At 52.5% G+C, this 18,723-nt stretch overlaps 1 protein-coding gene across 2 annotated transcripts in view; it reads left to right on the forward strand.

Moving 5' to 3' along the window:
• The first annotated feature begins 870 nt into the window (after positions 1–870).
• Positions 871–18,723, forward strand: part of NWD1 (NACHT and WD repeat domain containing 1) — a 48,944-nt gene continuing 31,091 nt past the window's right edge. For both annotated transcript variants that reach the window (XM_049640153.1, XM_049640152.1), the window contains exons 1-6: positions 871–2,143; positions 9,699–9,902; positions 11,517–11,676; positions 12,300–12,417; positions 13,322–13,480; positions 17,121–17,318. In XM_049640153.1, coding sequence (XP_049496110.1) covers positions 993–2,143; positions 9,699–9,902; positions 11,517–11,676; positions 12,300–12,417; positions 13,322–13,480; positions 17,121–17,318 — 1,990 coding nt within the window. In that variant the 5' untranslated portion in view covers positions 871–992. The remainder of the gene's footprint in view (positions 2,144–9,698; positions 9,903–11,516; positions 11,677–12,299; positions 12,418–13,321; positions 13,481–17,120; positions 17,319–18,723) is intronic.

Here is an 18,723-nt window from a genome sequence, read left to right on the forward strand (position 1 = left end):
TTTGACGGGCCTTTGGGTGGTTTCCACCTTTTGGCCACTGTGAATAATATTGCTGTGAGCATGGGTGTACATGTGCCTGTTTGTGTTTTCAGCTCTTTTGGGTCTCTACACAGGAGTGGGATTCCTACAGAAACCCCATATTTAACTTTTTGAGTTTGATGGTATTGTTTTATAGTCGGGCCACTGGTCACACACGATCTCTGTGCTGCCTACACCAAGGTTTCTTTGATTAATAATGACTAAATCAGGGACACCTGAGTGGCTCAGTTGGTTACGTGTCTGACTTCAGCTCAGGTCACGATCTCACGGTTTGTGAGTTTGAGCCCCACATCGGGCTCTGTGCTGACAGCTCGGAGCCTGGAGTCTGCTTCCGATTCTGTGTCTCCCTCTCTCTGCCCCTCCCCTGCTCATGCCCTCTCTCTCTCTCAAAAATAAATAAACAACAACAACAAAAATAATGACTAAATCAGCACTATTCTTGGTGCGAGCCCCGGACCAGCAGTCTTAGCATCACCTGGGAGCTTTTTGGAAATGTGAGCTCGTGGGCCCCACCTGAACCTGCTGAATCAGAACTTCTGGAGGCAGACCCCAGCCGTATGGGTTTTTTGAGCCCCCGGGAGACTTTGGCAGACTATAGTCCTCTGGCCGAATTTGGCCCACTGCTTGTCTTTGTAAATAAAGTTTTATTGGAACACATTTGAGGGCATTAGTAACCATATTATCTATGGTTACGCCAGGTGACTCTGGCACACGTTAAGTGTGAGAATCAATATCCGTGCCCCCTGAATATGTCTCTCAAGTGTCTCCACTCAGGCCAGCTGATCACACAATGATGACCATGCTCTCTTCCCATCTCCCCCACTTTTTCAGTCATCGAGTGGGAGATAGACCGGGGCCTGTTGAGCTTAACAGATGGAGACCGGGGGGCAACCATCTTCTTGAGAGAGATCCAAGACCTCAACAAACACATCCTGGAAGACTGCGCCCTCAAGATGGTGGACCGGCTCCCAGATGGCTGCCTGGACACAGATGCCCAGAACCTTCTCCGTGGCCTCAAAGGACGCATTGCCGACGTGCAACCGGGAGTTCTCAGGGCTCAGCACCTGCCGTGGAGCCGAGACCTGGTGAACCCTAAAAACAAGGCTCATGCTCGGTACCTGAAGGAGCTGGGCGAGCAGTTTGCGGCCAGGGCTAGCCACCAGGTCCTGGAGCACCTCCGGGAGCTGGAGGCGGGCAGGCAGGAGTTGGCGTGGCTCTACCAGGAGATCCGCCACCACCTGGGGCTGAGTGCCGAGGCCAATCGGACTTTCTGTGGGCGCCAGGAGATCCTGGCCCAGCTGGGGCAGCGGCTCCAGCAGAGCGACAGCCACCCCCACTCTCCCCTGGTGCTCTTTGGACCCCCAGGCATCGGAAAGACCGCTCTGATGTGCAAACTGGCGGAACAAATGCCAGGCCTGCTTGGCCGCAAGACGGTGACCGTCCTGCGGCTTCTGGGAGCGTCACAGATGAGCTCCGACGCCCGAGGCCTGCTCCAGAGCATCTGCGCCCAGGTGTGCCTGGCCTACGGGTTGCCCCTGCCCCCTGCCCAGGTCCTGGAGGCCCACGCCAGGGTGGTCCAGTTTTTCCACACCCTCCTCCACACCGTCTCCTGCCGCAACTTCGAGTCCCTTGTGATCCTGTTGGATTCCATGGACGATGTGGATTCCATCTGCCGCGCCCGGAGGGTCCCCTGGCTGCCTCCCAAATGCCCCCCGAGGATCCACCTTATCCTCTCAGCCTGCTCAGGGCGGCGGGGGATTCTAGACACCGTGCGACAGACGCTGACGGACCCGGAGGCCTACTGGGAGGTGAAACCCCTCTCTGGAAACCAAGGGCAAGAGATGATCCAGCTCCTGCTGGCCGCCTCCAGGAGGACGCTGAGCCCAGGGCAGAGGGAACTGCTCTGGGCCAGCCTCCCAGAATGCGGGCACCCGGGGCGGCTGAGGCTGGCCTTCGAGGAGGCCCGGAAATGGGCCTCCTTCACCATACCTGCCCCCCTGGCCTCCACTGCCAAGGAAGCCATGCACCAACTGTGTGCCCGCCTGGAGCAGACACACGGGCAGGTCCTGGTGGCCCACGTGCTGGGCTACATCGCGTCTTCCCGGTAAGTCTCTGTTGTTTACGCCTTTGTTTAGTTATTGACACAGAATACATGGCTTCTGATGGCTTAGAGCAGGGATTTGCGCCCTCACAGTTCCGGAGGCCAGAGTGTGAAGTCCAGGCGTCAGCAGGGCCGCGCCCCCTCTGAGGGCACCAGGGGAGAATCCGTTCTGGGCTCTTCTCTTAGTTCCTGGTGTTGCCAGCAACCCGTGGCCTGTAGACGCATCGTGCCAACCTCTGCCTCCGCCTTCTCGGGGGCTCCTCCCTGGGTGTCTTTCTGTGTGACTTTTCCTCTTCCTGTAAGGACACCACTCACGGGCTCAGGGCCCACTCTGATCTCGTACGACCGCACTGTATGTTCATTCCTTCTCTACAGACTGTTTTCAAATAAGGTCCTGTTCACGGGCTCTAGGTGGGCATGAACTTGGGGACACTCTTCAACCCAGCGCAATTCATGTATTAAAATGTTCACAGGTTTTTGGGGTTTTTTTAGTTTATTTATTTTGAGAGAGAGAGAGAGAGAGAGCATATGCATACACACGAGTGAGGGAGGGAGGGGCAGAGAGAAAGAGGGAAAGAGAGAATCCCAAGCAGGCTCTGTGCTGCCAGCATAGACCCCAATGTGGGGCTCGAACTCACCAACTGTGAGATCATGACTTGAGCCGAAACCAAGAGTTGGACACTCAACCAATGGAGCCACTGAGGGGCCCCTAAAGTTCACTCTTGTAACGTGTACAAGAGTTCAGTGGCATTTAGGACATTCACAGTGTGGTGCAACCACTATCCATCTCCAGAACATTCCCACCACCTCAAAGGGAAACCCCACCCCCATTAGCGGTCACTCCCCAGCCCCAGCCCCTGGCAGCCACCTACCTGCTTCCTGTCTCCATGGATCTGCCTATGGTATTTCTTTTGTACGTTTTTACTTTGAAATACGTTGAAATTATAGACTGGTAGAGAAATTCCCGTAGTACAAAACAGTGCAAAAAATGCCCACACATCAGGGTTTCTCAGTCTTGGCACTGCTGATATTTGGGGCTGCATCATCGGTATGTGGGGGCCGTCCTATACACCATAGGAAGCGGTGCAGCATTCCTGGCCTTGACCTTGGATACTAGTAGTGCCCCCCAGCTGTGACAACCAAAATGTCTCAGAGTATTGCCAAGAGTCCCCTGCAGGCAGAATAGGCCCTAGTTGAGAACTACTGCTGTATGCCCTTCCCCCAGAATCACAGATTTGCCACATCAGCTTTCTCTCTCCCTGTCTCCCTTCCTCTCTTCCTCTAGCTTACTATCTATCTATCATCTATCTATCTGTCCATGTGTCTATCTATCTGTCCATGTGTCTATCTATCCGTCCATGTGTCTGTCTGTCTATCTATCATCTATCTATCCGTCCATGTGTCTATCTATCTATCTATCCATCCATGTATCTATCCATGCAATGCATCTATCTATCCATCCATCCATCCATCCATGCGTCTATCATCTATCTATCCGTCCATGTGTCTATCTATCTATCTATCTATCATCTATCTATCCATCCATGTGTCTATCTATCCATCCATGTATCTATCTATCCATGCAATGCATCTATCTATCCATCCATCCGTCCATGCGTCTATCTATCTATCATCTATCTATCCGTCCATGTGTCTATCTATCATCTATCTATCCGTCCATGCGTCTATCTATCTGTCCATGTATCTATCTATCTATCATCTATCTATCCGTCCATGTGTCTGTCTATCTATCCGTCCATGTGTCTATCTATCTATCTGTCCGTGTGTCTATCTATCTATCTATCCATCCATCCATGCATCTATCTATCTATCTATCTATCCGTCCATGTGTCATCTATCTATCTATCTACCTATCTATCCATGCATCTATCTATCTATCTATCTATCCGTCTGTGTGTCTATCTATCTATCCATCCATTCAGGCATCTATCATCTATCTATCTATCTATCTATCCATGCGTCTATCTATCCATCCATCCATGTGTCTATCTATCCATCCATGTGTCTGTCTATCTATCTATCTATCCATCCATGTATCTATCTATCCATGCAATGCATCTATCTATCTATCTATCCATGCATCTATCTATCTATGCATCTATCTATCTATCTATCTATCTATCTATCCGTACGTCTATCTATCATCTACCTATCTATCTATCCCTCCATGCATCTATCTATCTATCCATCCCTCATGTGTCTGTCTATCTATCTATCTATCCATGTGTCTATCTCTCTCTCTATCTATCTATCTATCTATCTATCATATCTACCTATCTATCTATCTCAGTATCTAACTCAGTATCTATCTTCGTATCTATCTATCTCTGTATCTATCTATCTACACACATATACACCCACACACACACAGAGTTTTTTCCCTGAGCCATTTGAGAATTCATTACAGGCATAATATCCCTTTACCCTTAAATATTTCACGTATTTCTTAAGAACAAGGACAGCCAGAACCCCACGTCACCACAGGACAATTACAAGATTCAGGAAGTGTATCATAGATGCAATTATATTATTTAATACACAGTTTATAATGAAAATTTGCCAACTGTCTAAAAAATGTCCTCCATAGCTCCCCCCCCCCCCACCTTGTCCCCAATCCAGGATCCCAACCAGGATCCTGTGTCGCACTCAGTCGTCAAGATTCTTTGGTCTCCTTTAATTTGGAACATTCCACCATCAGTCTTTGTCCTTTTGAAGAGTCCAGGTCAGTTGTTTTGTAGATCAGCACTCCTCCACCCTCAATGGGGGATAGGCACCTCGGTCCTTGTTTTCACAGAAAGAATTTGATATAGCAGGTCTGGGGTGGGGCCTGGGCCTGGAATCCTGTGTTTCTCCCTGGCGACGCTGAAGCTGCTGGTCCAGGGATCACACCTGAGCTGGGGCAGTTTGTAGCGTGTTCCTCCACCTGGCTTGGTCTGATGTTTCCTCGTGATTACATTCAGGTTCAACCTGAGAGATACTCAGCCCTTCTTGGGCACGGATTATCTTTCCCATTGTAAATTTGCAAGCTCCTCTCTGTACTTAATAAGCAATACATGGGGAGATCTCAGAAAAACCTTTTTACAGCCAAATGCTCTGAGGGATTGACTACCAGCATGCATCTACCCTTAATCCCAAGCTTGTGGCATGGGAATCCATAAGAAAGCAAATAGGAAAATCCAATTCAGTGTGTTTATAGAGTTTGAAGGACAGAATGCTTAAAGGCGGAAAGTCTCAGGGCTGCGCACTGTGATGTCATGATGGTCAAGAGCAGGAAAGAGGAGTACGTCTGTCACACGCACCCAGCAGCCAGACTCCAGCCCCCAGGAGAGTAGAACAGAGGCCAACTGGCAGACACACAAGCAGAAAGCTTTGCCTTGATGCAAACGGCCGTCGGAAACACTCAAGCCCACCGTCAGAAGTGCCGGACAGAGAGGTCTCCCCTCTTCAGTTTCCTGGGCAATTTTTTCTTCTAGACCTTTGTTTGCCCTTTGCCCCAAATCAGTCAAGATGGCAGTGATCAGACCAGTGAGGGTCTGCTCGTTTCTTTGCCAGGCACAGAATCCCACTCTTGCTAGTGTGTAAGAAATAGGGCTTTATAAGGCCACGGGAAGAGCTCAGGGAATCCAGGGCCACCCAATTTCCAACTCCAGTGGGGCAAATCCCAGCTTTCATGTCACACCCCAGATTTTGTGACGGGTGCTTGCCACCCTCCCCCCGCCCCTGCCCCGGCAGAGTGGAGGCTGGGCCTGCTTCTATAAGAGTACAAAGACAGACTGGGGAATGTTCCAGAAATAAGTGGTGGGCCACCAGGCCAACCTGACACAGCAGTCTACACGGAGGAGGTGGGTTGTCATGGGAACCAGAAAGCCATGAGAGACAGAACGGACCTCTGGGTTTTCTCTGCCCATTGGCTTCTGTTCTGGACTCTTCCTTTGTCCTTCTCCCCCCCACCCCGCCCCCTCCCCAGAACTTTCGCTTGCCTCAAGCTTCCATTGGCATCATTAGCTCCCATCTTAGAGAACTGGCAGCATCATACTGGCTCCTTCTGGAGTCCTGATTCCAAAATCTGGGGAGACAGAAATAATCGGCCTGCTTGGCCCCACGTCTGGCCTAATTAGCAAAGCCCCGTGGGGTGTAGGACCTGCCGTCCCAGGGGCAGGAGGTTTATGGAGGGAGGGTGCCTGCCGGGGCTGTGATTTCGGGACCTCTCACTGCATGAAAACAGGCCAGTGTGCTGTGATGGTTGAGAGCCTGGCCCTTGGAGCAGAGCTGAGTCCTTCTAGACCAGTGGAGATTCTGGGGAGATTCTGCCCCCAGGGGACACTGGGCCATGTGCAGGGACATTTCTGGTTGTCATAACTTGGCGGGGGGAGCTACTGGCATCGAGTGAGTGGAGACCAGGGATGCCATTCAGCACCCTGCAGTGCACAGGACGGTCCCCACGGCAGACGATGATGGAGCCCCCGGTGTCGGCAGTGACGGGGCGAGAAACCCTGCCTTAACATGAGAGAGACCCTGTCTGCTGTCTGTTTCCATCTGTCTCTCTTGTTTTTAATGTTTTTTTTTTTTGAGAGGGAGAGAGAGAGAGCAGGAGAGGGGGAGAGGGAGAGGGAGAGAGAGAATCCCATGCAGGCTCCACGCTGTCAACCCAGAGCCCAACGTGGGACTCGATCCCACGACCATAAGATCACGACCTAAGCTGAAATCAATAGTCAGATGCTCAACTGACTGAGCCAGCCAGGCTCCCCTCCAGCCACCTATCTATCTTCCTATCTATCTATCTATCTATCATCTCTCGTTCTCTTTTTCTATATATATGTATGTACATATATATAAACTCGTCTCAGAGCACCTGAGTGGCTCAGTCAGCTAAGCATCCGACTCTTGATTTCGTTGGTTTGGGCTCAGGTCATGATCTCGAGGTTTGTGAGTTGGAGCCCCTCGTCAAGCTCTGCGGAGCCTGCTTGGGATTCTCGCTCTCCCTCTCTCTGCCCCTCCCCCACTTGTTCTCTCTCTCTCTCTCTCTCTCTCTCTCTCTCTCTCAAAATAAACAAACTTAAAAACAAATCTCCTCCATCTACTCATCTTCCTCTGACGTTTCAAGGAGACGCGATCATAAGATAGGTGGTTTTTTGTGACCGATTTCTTTCCCTTAGGGTTCTGTTTCCAAATTTCATCTGTGCTGTAGCACGTGCAGGGCTCTGTTTCTTCACGTGGCCGAAGAATATTCTATTGCATGGATACAACCCTGTCTCAGGGTTGCTGTAACAAAAAATACCATAGAATGGGAGGCTGCTTTTTTAATGTTTATTTATTTTTGAGGAGGGGGAGGAGAGAGAATCCCAAGCAGGCTCCACGCTATCTGCACAGAGCCCGATGTGGGGCTCGAGCCCACAAACCTCAAGATCCTCTAAAAACCAAAGAAGTCAAGGGTCAAACGCTCAACTGACTGAGCCACCCAGGCACCCCTAGAGTTGGGGGGGGGGGCTTCTAAATTTATTTCTCACAGTTCTGGAGGCTGGAGAGTCCAAGGTTAAGGTGCTGGCAGGTACGGTGTCTGCTGAGAGCTCTCTCCCTGGTTCATCTTCTGGCTGTGTCCTCACATGGCAAGGGATAAGGGAGCTCTCGGGAGCATTAACCCCGTTCATGGGGTTCCACGTTCATGGCCCAATCACCTCCCAAATGCCCCGCTCCCTAATACCATCACCTTGGGGGATTAGGACCTCAACGTATGGGTTTGCCCTAGAGACACGTCCCCCGTCCACAGCAACCACATTTTGTTCATCCGCTTGTCCGTTCAAGGATATCTGGACCGTTTCCGCCTTCTGGCTGTCGTGAACCAGGCTGATCTGAACAGGCGTGTGCAAGTTGTGGTTTGAACACCTGTCTGGAGTGAGATTTGAAAACCATAAATCTGATTCCGTTTCTGCCCCAATTAACTCTTCCAAGGACTTCCCCTGGCTTTGAGGAAAGTATCCAAACTCCTTGCCAAGGCCTGCTGGATCTGGCTGCCTTCCACCCCCCCCCCCCCCCGCCCCAGATCTCACGCCGGCCCCTTCCCTGCCACCCGACCCCAGCTCCAATGGCGCCTTCTCAGAGGGACCCGCCTGCTCCCAGACCCCACTTACTGCTCTATTTCATGTGACATGGGTTGGGCTATTCTCTTCCTGGCAATCGGTGTTACCCAACCTCTCTGTGCTCTTTTCCTGTTATTTCCCACCTGGCTCTGGGAATGAGAAGACGAGCCATCCAACTCGAGCCTGAAAGGTGGGGACCCAAGCTTGATTTGTACTGAGGGTGTGTCAAAGAATGGGAAAGAAGCTTCTACCCTGAAGGAGGGGGTTTTCAGGAGGAGCCACGGGAGGGGTGCTATCAAGCGGACAGCCCCTCCCCCCCCCCACCCCGGGTGTGGTTCCCCGGAATTCTGGTTTGGAGAAAACTGTCAAGGGAAGAAAGCAGGTTGGGGGGGGGGGGGCATGGCCTCACCTGCAGGGGGAGTGTGGAGTCGAGCCCCAGGGACATTACAGCTGTGATCGTCACAGATGATTGTGCTCGCAGAAGAGAGCTTAGGGGACGCCTCACCTTGTCGTATACTAGAGAACGCTACGTGAGCAGGTGTCTATACATATGAAGAATGTGGCAGGTGTTCTGATCGAAAGGAAGGCTTCGGGGCGCCTGGGTGGCTCAGTCGGTTGAGCATGCGACTTCGGCTCAGGTGATGATCTAACGGTCCGTGAGTTCGAGCCCCGCGTCGGGCTCTGTGCTGACAGCTCAGAGCCTGGAGCCTGCTTCCGATTCTGTGTCTCCCTCTCTCTCTCTGTCCCTCCCCCACTCGTGCTCTGTCTGTCTCTCTCTCTCAAAAATAAAAATAAACATTACAAAAATTTAAAAAAAAAAGAGACCCAGGAAGACTTCCGATCCACATCAGAGAACTAAACCCGCACTCACACACGAGGTGTGTGTACCCCACAAGGTGCACCCAGAAGCCAGCCTGCCTCTTTCCCTTGCTCTAAGGGGAACCCTGTTGCCCTCCCAGAAGAAGCGTGCAGGCCAGTCTCCAGCTCTTCCGGCCTGATGCTCTCAGGCGTCAGGAAGTCCTTCGGGTCCAGCACCAAAACTTCATCACCCACCCCCTTTAGGGCCGCTTCCTTCCTCTCGCTCTGTCCTTTCTCGGGCCAGGAAACACAGGCAGGGCTGGCGTGGGCACATGTGGTGCCTGCGTTGCTTTTCTAAATCACCTGCCGTCTCCCTCCCTATGCTGCCTGACTCATCTGAGGCTGGGGAGAGCCTGGTCCGTGGCTCTGTCAGGTGTGTGTGCAGAAGGAAAGGTCAGGAAGGTCTTCTGCGATGGGCACGGCTGTACCCAGGCACCGGTACCTGTTAGGCATCGTCCAAATGCCGTCCCTCAGAGCGAACCTTTTTGGGGCGGGCAGGATGTTGTGCAGACAGCTGGCCACGTCTCTCTCCCGCTCTGGGCTGCTGTGTCCCCCAGCCACAGGAGACAGCTTGTTCCAGTGCCCGTCCCTCCTCCCCGCAGGCATGGGCTCTCAGAGGCAGAGCTGAAGGACGTCCTGTCCTTGGATGACGAGGCCCTGCAGGTGGTCTACCGGGACTGGACCCCGCCCAGCAAGGAGCTGCTGCGTTTTCCACCGCTGCTCTGGGTGAGGCTTCGCCGGGATCTGGACCACTGCTTGGCCCGGCGGCCTGTGGACGGCTTCACACTCCTGGCCATTGCCCACAGGTGGGTCCAGCGTGGCGGTAGCACTCTCTGGGTGCCCGAGAGCGAGGACTCGCGCCTTGGGCTCCTCCTTGTTCCAGATCCTTCTTCTAACCCCGGTCCCAGCGAACCAGCGCAGCATCCAAGGGTTTCCACATCACCGACTCGGACACAACTAAGTTGTTTTTGAAACTGAGGATCGGGTCACATAACACAAAATTCACCATTTTCAAGGGTACAAATTCAGTAACATTTAGTGCATCCACAATGTTGGGTAACCAGCCTCTCTAAACAGTTCCAGAACAATTCTATCCGCCCCCCAAAGGACACCTCGTTCCCATCAGCAGTCACTCCCTACTCCCCCAGCTCCTAGAACCTGCTAATCTGCTTTCTGTCTCCATGGATTTGCCTGATCTGGACATTTCGTATACGTGGGATCAGACAACATGTATACAGAAGGCGAGATGTCCCCTCAGCCTCTGAGCATGACTGGGGGTGGGGGAGGACAGCAGATGAGGAATATGCCCCCCCACCCCTAACATTCCAGAGTGGGGGGAAAAAAGAACACAATATTCAGGAGCATATGAGAACGGCCCTGAACTCCTAGCCTCTCCCCCCACCGGGCCTTTGCACATGCCATTCCCTTGCCCTGGAATACCGTCGTTTTCTGATACGGTTCACCACACAGACTCCTACTTCACCTCTGAGGCCCAGCCTTTTGTGTCTGGCTTCTTTCCTCAGCATAAAGGTTCGCAGGCTCATCCGTGTTGTAGTGTGAATCGGGGCTTCATTCCTTTTCTTGGCTGAGAAATAACCCGTTGCATGGATGGACCACATTTTGTTTATCTGTGCGTCCACTGATAGACACTTGGGTTGTTTCTTGGGACTGTGATCAGTGCTGCCGTGAACATGTGTGCACAGGTGTTTGTTTGAATACCTGCTTTTGCTTTGTTTTGCTCTTAAGTAGGCTCCACACCAAGCGTGGGGCCCAGCTCAGGGCTTGAACTCGTGACCCTGAGATTAAGACCTGAGCTGAGATCAAGAGCCCGACACCTAACCGACTGAGCCACGTGGGCGCCCCTGAACACCTATTTTTTAATTCTCTTGGTCTATACCTGGGAGTGGAGTTGCTGGGTCAGACAGTACCTTGTTTTATGTTTAACTTATTGAGAAACCCAAATGTTCCTTTTCCAAGTAACTTTATTAAAGGGGAAAGAAGAGGGGCGCCTGGGTGGCTCAGTCGGTTAAGCGTCCGACTTCAGCTCAGGTCGCGATCTCGCGGTCCGTGAGGTCGAGCCCCGCGTCGGGCTCTGGGCTGATGGCTCGGAGCCTGGAGCCTGCTTCCGATTCTGTGTCTCCCTCTCTCTCTGCCCCTCCCCCGTTCATGCTCTGTCTCTCTCTGTCCCAAAAATAAATAAACGTTAAAAAAATAAATAAATAAAGGGGAAAGAAGAAAGATGGGCCAATTTATAGATAGATGTTAGGTAACCAATGGGACGGGTGGTCAGCGGAGGCAGTGAGCATCCGGCAGGGGCTCAGGAGGGACCCGCAATTGGGAAAGGCCTCCTGGAAGGCGGGTGGCACCCCTCTGAGCTCACCAATCGCCCAGGCCCAAGAGCCCGTGTCCCCTCTCTGCAGGCAGCTGGCCGAGGTGGTCCAAGAGCGCTACCTGTCCGGGGTCGAGAGAGCCAAGAGGCACGGGGTCTTGGCTGACTTCTTCTCAGGGGCCTGGAGCCAGGGCACCAAGAAGCTCATCACCCTGCCGCTCGTGGGGAAGCCCCTGAACCTGGACCGCATGGTGAGGTGTCTGCCTGGGGTCCCTGCTCTCTACCTGCAGTCTCCGCCCTGCCGTGCAGGCAAGGTCAAGGCTACCTGGCGAGGACCGCCCGCTCCTTCCTTCCTTCTTTTCCACCCAGAATGCCATCCTGACCTTCTTCCTTTCCCTCCCCCACAGAAGGCGGATGTCCCCTCAGCCTCTGAGCATGACTGGGGGTGGGTGGGGAACAGCAGATGAGGAATATGTCCCCCATTCCATGCCCCAACATTCCAGAGCGGGGGAGAAAAAGAATCAAAATATTCAGGAGCATATGAGAAAGGCCCTGAATTCCTGGCGTCTCCCGCCTCTGGGCCTTTGCACATGCCATTCCCTTGCCCTGGAACACCGTCGTTTTCTGATATTGTTCACCACACAGACTCCTACTTAACCTCTGAGGCCCAGCTCCGATGCCCCTTGGATTCCCTGAGCCCCAAGTTCCTCCCTCTGCCCTGGCCCTGCCTGTGGTGGGTGTGGGACATCTCTGTCTGGAACTGTGTCCCCGTCCCCTCCAGTGTCGCCTGTGCGTGGCTTGGCCCACGTTTGTGGAGCGAACAAATGAGCTTGGGTCATAGCGGCCTGGTTGTCGGCCCCCTCCTCCTCTGCAGGTGGCCCCTCAGCCCCTGTGGTTCTCAGACACGGTCGCAAATGTGCGGAAGCTGAAGGAGATGCCTCATCACCTGGTCCACTCAGGCCGCCTTGAAACGCTGAAGCAGGAGGTTCTGGGTGAGGGTCGTACCCGTTTCGGAGGGGACTCAGTGGGTCCCAACCTTCCGCTGTGCTCCCGCATACGTCAGAATCCTCGACTCCGCTTAAGACAGTGGTTCTCGGGGCGCCTGGGTGGCTTGGTCGGTTAAGCGTCCGACTTCGGCTCAGGTCATGATCTCACGGTCCGTGAGTTCGAGCCCCGCGTCGGGCTCTGTGCTGACAGCTCAGAGCCTGGAGCCTGTTTCAGATTCTGTGTCTCCCTCTCTCTCTGCCCCTCCCCTCTTCATGCTCTGTCTCTCTCTGTCTCAAAAATAAATAAACGTTAAAAAAAAAAAAAGACAGTGGTTCTCACCAGGGGTCATTCTGTGCCCCCCCACCACCAGCAGGGGACACGTGGCAATGTCCGGGGACGTTTTGGTTGTCACAGCTCAGGCAAGGGAGTGCTACTGGCATCTAGTCCCAGCTGATAGGGCAGACGTGAGAAATGTGGTCTTAGAATGAGACCCTGTCTGTCCGTCTGTCTATCATATCATATGACAGATATGATATGATAATCTTTGTATTTAGCCACCTATCACCCCTCTACCCACCCACCTTCCTATTTGTCTCTCTATCTATCCTTCTGTTCATCCCCGTGAGTCTCAACCGGGGGTGATTCTGCACCCAGGAGACTTTTGGCAATGTTCACTTTTTGATGATCACCCCCGGGGAGGTGCTATGGCATCCGGTGGGTGGAGGCCAGGGGTGCTGGTCGGCCCCGCACAGTGCACGGCCCCACCGCAGAGAATGACGCGGCCCCAAACCTCAGCAGTGTCGAGGCTGTGAACCCCCAGAGAAACGGAGAGGTGAGACCAGCCTCCAAGTATGAACGAGAAGGAAACGTGTGCCCCTACAATACCTCCTCCCCCCTCCCTGCCCACAGGCAGCATGAACTGGATTTCCTGCCGCGGCATCTCTGGAGGCATCGAGAGCCTGTTGGACGACTTTGACCTGTATGCCCCTTACCTGGACTGTCCGGAGGTCGGCCTGGTCCGGGAAGCCCTCCAGCTGTGCCGCCCAGCCCTGGAGCTCCGAGGCATGGGTGAGTCGGCCTGGCGGGGGGCTTCACTCTGCACTGAGTTCTAGAAGATCATTCTCCTCACCAAGACCCCAGCTGGACTTTCATTAGCCGGCACACCTTTCCTGTCTACACCTGTGGGGTTTCTAGAATTTAGAATGTAAGCTGGAAGAGCTTTGGAGTGAAGCGTTTTCTAGAAAAAGGGCCAGATAGGAAAAATGTCAGGCAAAAATCGAGGAAGTTATGTCAATATTAATATAATAAGAGAGAAAACACGTTCCCCCAATTTTTTTTATTGATAACATTTGAAACAGAGTGATAGTAGTTGAACATGACTTTTTGTAACTCAAGTCCACTCAAGAGAAAGAAGGAGTGGGGCGCCTGGGTGGCTCGGTAGGTAAAGCGTCCGACTTCGGCTCAGGTCATGATCTCACAGCTCATGGGGTTGAGCCCCGCATCGGGCTCTGGGCTGATGGCTCAGAGCCTGGAGCCTGCTTCGGATTCTGTGTCTCCCTCTCTCTCTGCCCCTCCCCTGCTCACTCTCTCTCTCTCAAAAAATAAATAAACATTAAAAATTAAAAAAAAAAAAAAAAAAAAAGAAAGAAGGGGGCAATTTTTGTCCTAGGGGATGACATTTTGCCTAACCGGGGTTCAAAGTCGGTGTTTTCAGCGCACGGCTCAGTGACATCAGGCACTTTCCCACAGGTGGGCAGCCGCCACCACTATCCACCTCCAGAACCAGTTCATCTTGCAAAACTGAACCTGTGTCCCCATCAAACACAAACTCCTCATTCCCTTCCCCCAGCCCCGGGCACCCATCATCTACTCTCTGTGAATCTGACTACCGTAGGGACCTCATCCAAGTGGCCTCAGACAGTCTTGGCCCTCCCGTGTCTGGCTTCTTTCACTCGGCGTGATTTCCTCAGCGTTCGTCCATGTTGTAGCAGGTGTCAGAATCTCCATCTTTAAAAGGCAGGAAAGCATTGCGTTGGGCCGATGGACCTCATTTCGTTTCTCCATCCCTCCACTGATGGACACTTGGGTCGTTTCTACGTATTGCCCGTTGTGACGAATGCTGCTGGGAACACAGGTATACAACTATCTTTTCAAGACCCTGCTTAAAAAAACTCTCTGGAGTAGACACCCAGAAGTACAATTGTCGGATCAGATCGTAATTCGATGTTCATTTTCTCGAGAAACCACCATACGGCAGCTGCACCGTTTTACGTTCCTGCCAGCAAAGCAGCGCACGGGGGCTCCGATTTCTCTGTCCTCACCAGCCCTCGTCATTTTCTGGTTTTTAAAACACTGAGAGTCATCCTGATGAGCGTGAGGTGGCCTGGGTGGTTGTTATCGTACAATCCCCACCTGGTTTTGATTTGAGGGTTTTATAAGGAGTTTTATGAAGGTGCTTAAGTCCCTATATCCCTTCTGTGGCTCCCTTGGAGCTTAACCAAATGCCCCTCCTGGGAGAAGCCTGTCCAGCCCCCACTGAGCCTGGACACCCTCCAGCCCCTGCATTCTTCACCACTACACCCTTTTTCCATCTGTCTCAGCACTTTTTATTTTTTTTAATTTTTATTAGGGAGAGAGAGAGAGAGAGACACGCATGCACGAGGTGGGGAGGGGCAGAAGGAGAGAGAGAACCCCTAGCAGGCTCTACGCCCAGCACAGAGCCCGACATGGGGTTCGATACATGACTCTGGGGTCATGATCTGAGCCGAAATCAAGCCGTATGCTCAACCCACTGAGCCACCCAGGCGCCCCTGCCTTGGTTCGTAATTATTATTTCTGTTGGTTTTCTTTTGCATCACCCGTGTGCCAAATTGCCAGCCCTAGCACATAGACCAGTCCTGGCCAAGAACACGGATTTTGAGCCCCACTGTGTTAATTCAAATCTGGGCCTTGCCACTTACTGGTGGTGTGACCTTGCAAGTCCCTGACGCTCCCCACCCCACCCCGCCTTGCTGTCCTCAGTCTTTCCATCTGCAAAATGGGGATGCTGGTCGACCCTCCTACCTACGGCTGTCCCCATGGGGCCATCCAAGGGGCCCGTTACTGTCATGACAGCACCAACCATGTTGATGTGAATGGCCTTGGATGAGCCATTTCTGCACAGAGCCTCAGTTTCCATCATTTGCAAAATGTGGGATTGGACTAAAGCATGTCTAAGATGCCACCCAAGTGGAAGAGGCCGGTGCCCACCATCAGCTTATGCCTTTCTTGTGCATTTTTGCTCACCAGTTGTAAACCTCGCAGGGAGTGAGTTGCCAGGAAAAACAGCCTTGGGAACAACTGCCCAGTTTGAGGGAAGATTTAAAAGCCCAAATCACAGCATGTTCTTTGCAGGAATCCTTGATTAACAACCTGTGGCCGGCCCGGCACCAGCGGGTGTAGGAATGAATGTCACCACCAGAGGGCGCAGCCGGCCAACCTTGAGCTCCAGCACATTCCAGGACTTGGAGCCTCCTCCGAAGCCCGCCAGCATTCCCAATTTCTCCTATTGCCTTAGGCTCCAGGATGATTGGGTGCGATGGCGTTTCTGAATCTATTTTTATTTTAAAAGCTGACATTTTGTTCATCATGGGCTTGGGGGGGCATTAATTTTGATTTTTTTAAAATATTGCATGGAAATAGTATTTATCTTGATGGTTGTATTTGTGGGTGCCACCTTACATCTTGCACCCATGGTGAGTGGGGCACTTGACCCTGGTCCTGACCTTGCCTCATTCCACCTGCCAGCAAACCAAGGCACAAAGCTTTGTCACCATTGCCCCAAACCCCACAGTTGGGACAAGCCGACAGCAGAGACAATGAACTGCTTGCCTTCAGCGTCCCTGGTCTTCACTCAAGGTTGGAATAGAACTTTTTGGGTCAGGTTCCCACCTCCTACTGGCTGTGTGACCTTGTACAAGTTGCTTAACCTCTCTGAGCCTCAATTTCCCCCTTTATGAACTTGGGATAATAATGATGGTATGTCTGTTGGGATAGGCAGAAAGCACTGCCCTCTCCACAGATATATTCGCTTCCTAATCCTTGGACCCTGTGACTCTTGTCTTATGCGGCAAACGATGTGACTAAATTAAGGAATTTGAGATGGAGAGTTTGTCCTGGATTATCCAGATGGGGTCGAAAGGCAATCCCAAATGTCCTTATCAAACAGAAGCAGCCTTGATGGGCCTGTCTGGATTCAGCTTCGTGGTGGCTGTGGGCCCTTTAGCCTTGCTCTACATTTCACTGCTCAGGCTTGCTGCCTAAAAGCGGCGTCTACAACTTATCGGGTGTCTGTGATGTTCTAGGTGCTAAGAACAGAGCAATGAACGAGACAGACCCCATTCCTGTTTCAGGAAACTCAAGGTCTAGGGTGGTGAGGAGAGGCGGGGCCACAAAGAAAGGTTAATTGTAGCTGTGATGAGCTGGGGGTTGGGGCAGGCGGATTAGTGGGTTGGGCTGGAAAGGGCTTTTTAAAGAAGTAGCCCTTTAGCTAAAATTAGGAGGTGATTAGCATGAGAAAGGGGGAAGGCCAGTCCAGGCCAAAGGCCCCCCACCCCCACCCAGGCTAAGAACCACCCGGGGCCCTGGAAGTAGGGGTGGGTGTTTGGGGAGAGAGACAGAGGCAGGAGAAGATGGCCCTTCCCCTTAACGTGAGTCCCCTTTGTTGCAGAGAGGAGCATCCTATATACAGAACTCCTGGCCAGACTCCATTTCTTCACGACCTCACATCCGGCGCTGGTGGGACAGCTGTGCCAACAGGCCCAGAACTGGTTCCGGATGTGCCCACATCCTGTGCTGGTACCCCTCACGGGATTCCTCCAGCCCCCGGGAGGACCCCTCCGGGCAACCCTCACCGGCTGTCACAAGGGTGAGTCTCTGGGACTGCAAAAATCCTGCCAGGCCCCCTCATGCCTGAGGGCAGCGGACGGCAGGTGTTTCTGGCTGCTCTCTGGGGCTCTCCTCTGTCAGTATTGGGAGGCCCCCGGGGTGCCATCAGGGCAAGCCTTGCTGTCTCATGCTGACTCCACTCTCTCTGCCCCCCAGGGACTGTAGATTACTAGTGTAAATACCACTAATGAGCCCAGAGCAAGGAGGTGCTGGCTGCCTCTAAGAATCGAGTGTCCACCTTACAGATAGTTTCTGGGATTTACTGGCTCGCGCTGGTAAGTCCAAAAGCTAGGGATTGTGTCCAACTGGTCCCTGAGAGGCTGGTGGAACTCATGGATTCTCCTCGGACACCAAAATGTCAGAGAAACTAGAGGACTTAGTTCTCTCTATTCATGTGTTATCCCTTGCTTCCCTCCTTCTTTCTGTCTGTCCTTCCGTCCATCCATCCATCCATCCATCCACACTTCCTTCCTTCCTTCCTTCCTTCCTTCCTTCCTTCCTTCCTTCCTTCCTTCCTTCCTTCTCCTTCCTTCCTTCCCTCCACCTGTCAGTCCATTAGCTATCTTTCAGCCCTCTGTCCACACCACTCATCTTTCCATTTCCCTCTGAACATCTTCCACTCACTCACTCACCCCACCACCCATCTGTGCACCCAGCCATTCATCAACCCGCCCACCCATCTATCGGTTGATTCATCTATCTACTCATCTAACATCCACCCATCCACTCACCCACTTATCCAGCCAGCCATCTAGCTATCCACTCATGCCCCAGTCTACCTCCATTCATCCACCCCTTTATCTGCCCACGCATAACTTCTTGCATTATTGGAAGGCCAGCAAATACAATTAAGTTGTGGCTCGAATGTCAGTTATTGCAAGTCGGGCCATTTCTGTGCCACGTGGCCCTGTAGGGAGAGCTACACTCCCAAGGCATAGTGCTTCCAAAACAGAAGTTCTAAGAGACGAAGTACCATACATGGAGGAACTGATTTAGGGACAGCTGCTAGAATGCTGTGTTCAGAAGGGAATCTGATTTAATGGAGAAGACTATCTTTATTAGGTTACAAGTTCAAATGGCTGTAACAAGGGACAAAATAGCAGTGGCTTAAATAAAAAAGCAGTTCATTTCCTCCCACTCCCACACAACAGTCCAGGCATAAGTAGAGGTAACACTGTGTCTCCAAGGTGTCAGGTGTTAGAAATAAGCCCACTGCCCCAATCAAAGGAGGGACACGGACTCAGAGCACAGGGAAGCTAGGGTTTAAGCAACCAAGGGCAGGTGTCTGATGGACGGGCACAGTTGGGGCAGTTACAGCAGGCAATTTATCTCCTAGCTGCAAGTCCCTCCCCTGGTTCCTCACTGGCTGAGCACTACAGAGGCAA

The sequence above is a fragment of the Panthera uncia genome, chromosome A2, assembly GCF_023721935.1.
Source record: "Panthera uncia isolate 11264 chromosome A2, Puncia_PCG_1.0, whole genome shotgun sequence".
Classification (NCBI taxonomy): domain Eukaryota; kingdom Metazoa; phylum Chordata; class Mammalia; order Carnivora; family Felidae; genus Panthera; species Panthera uncia.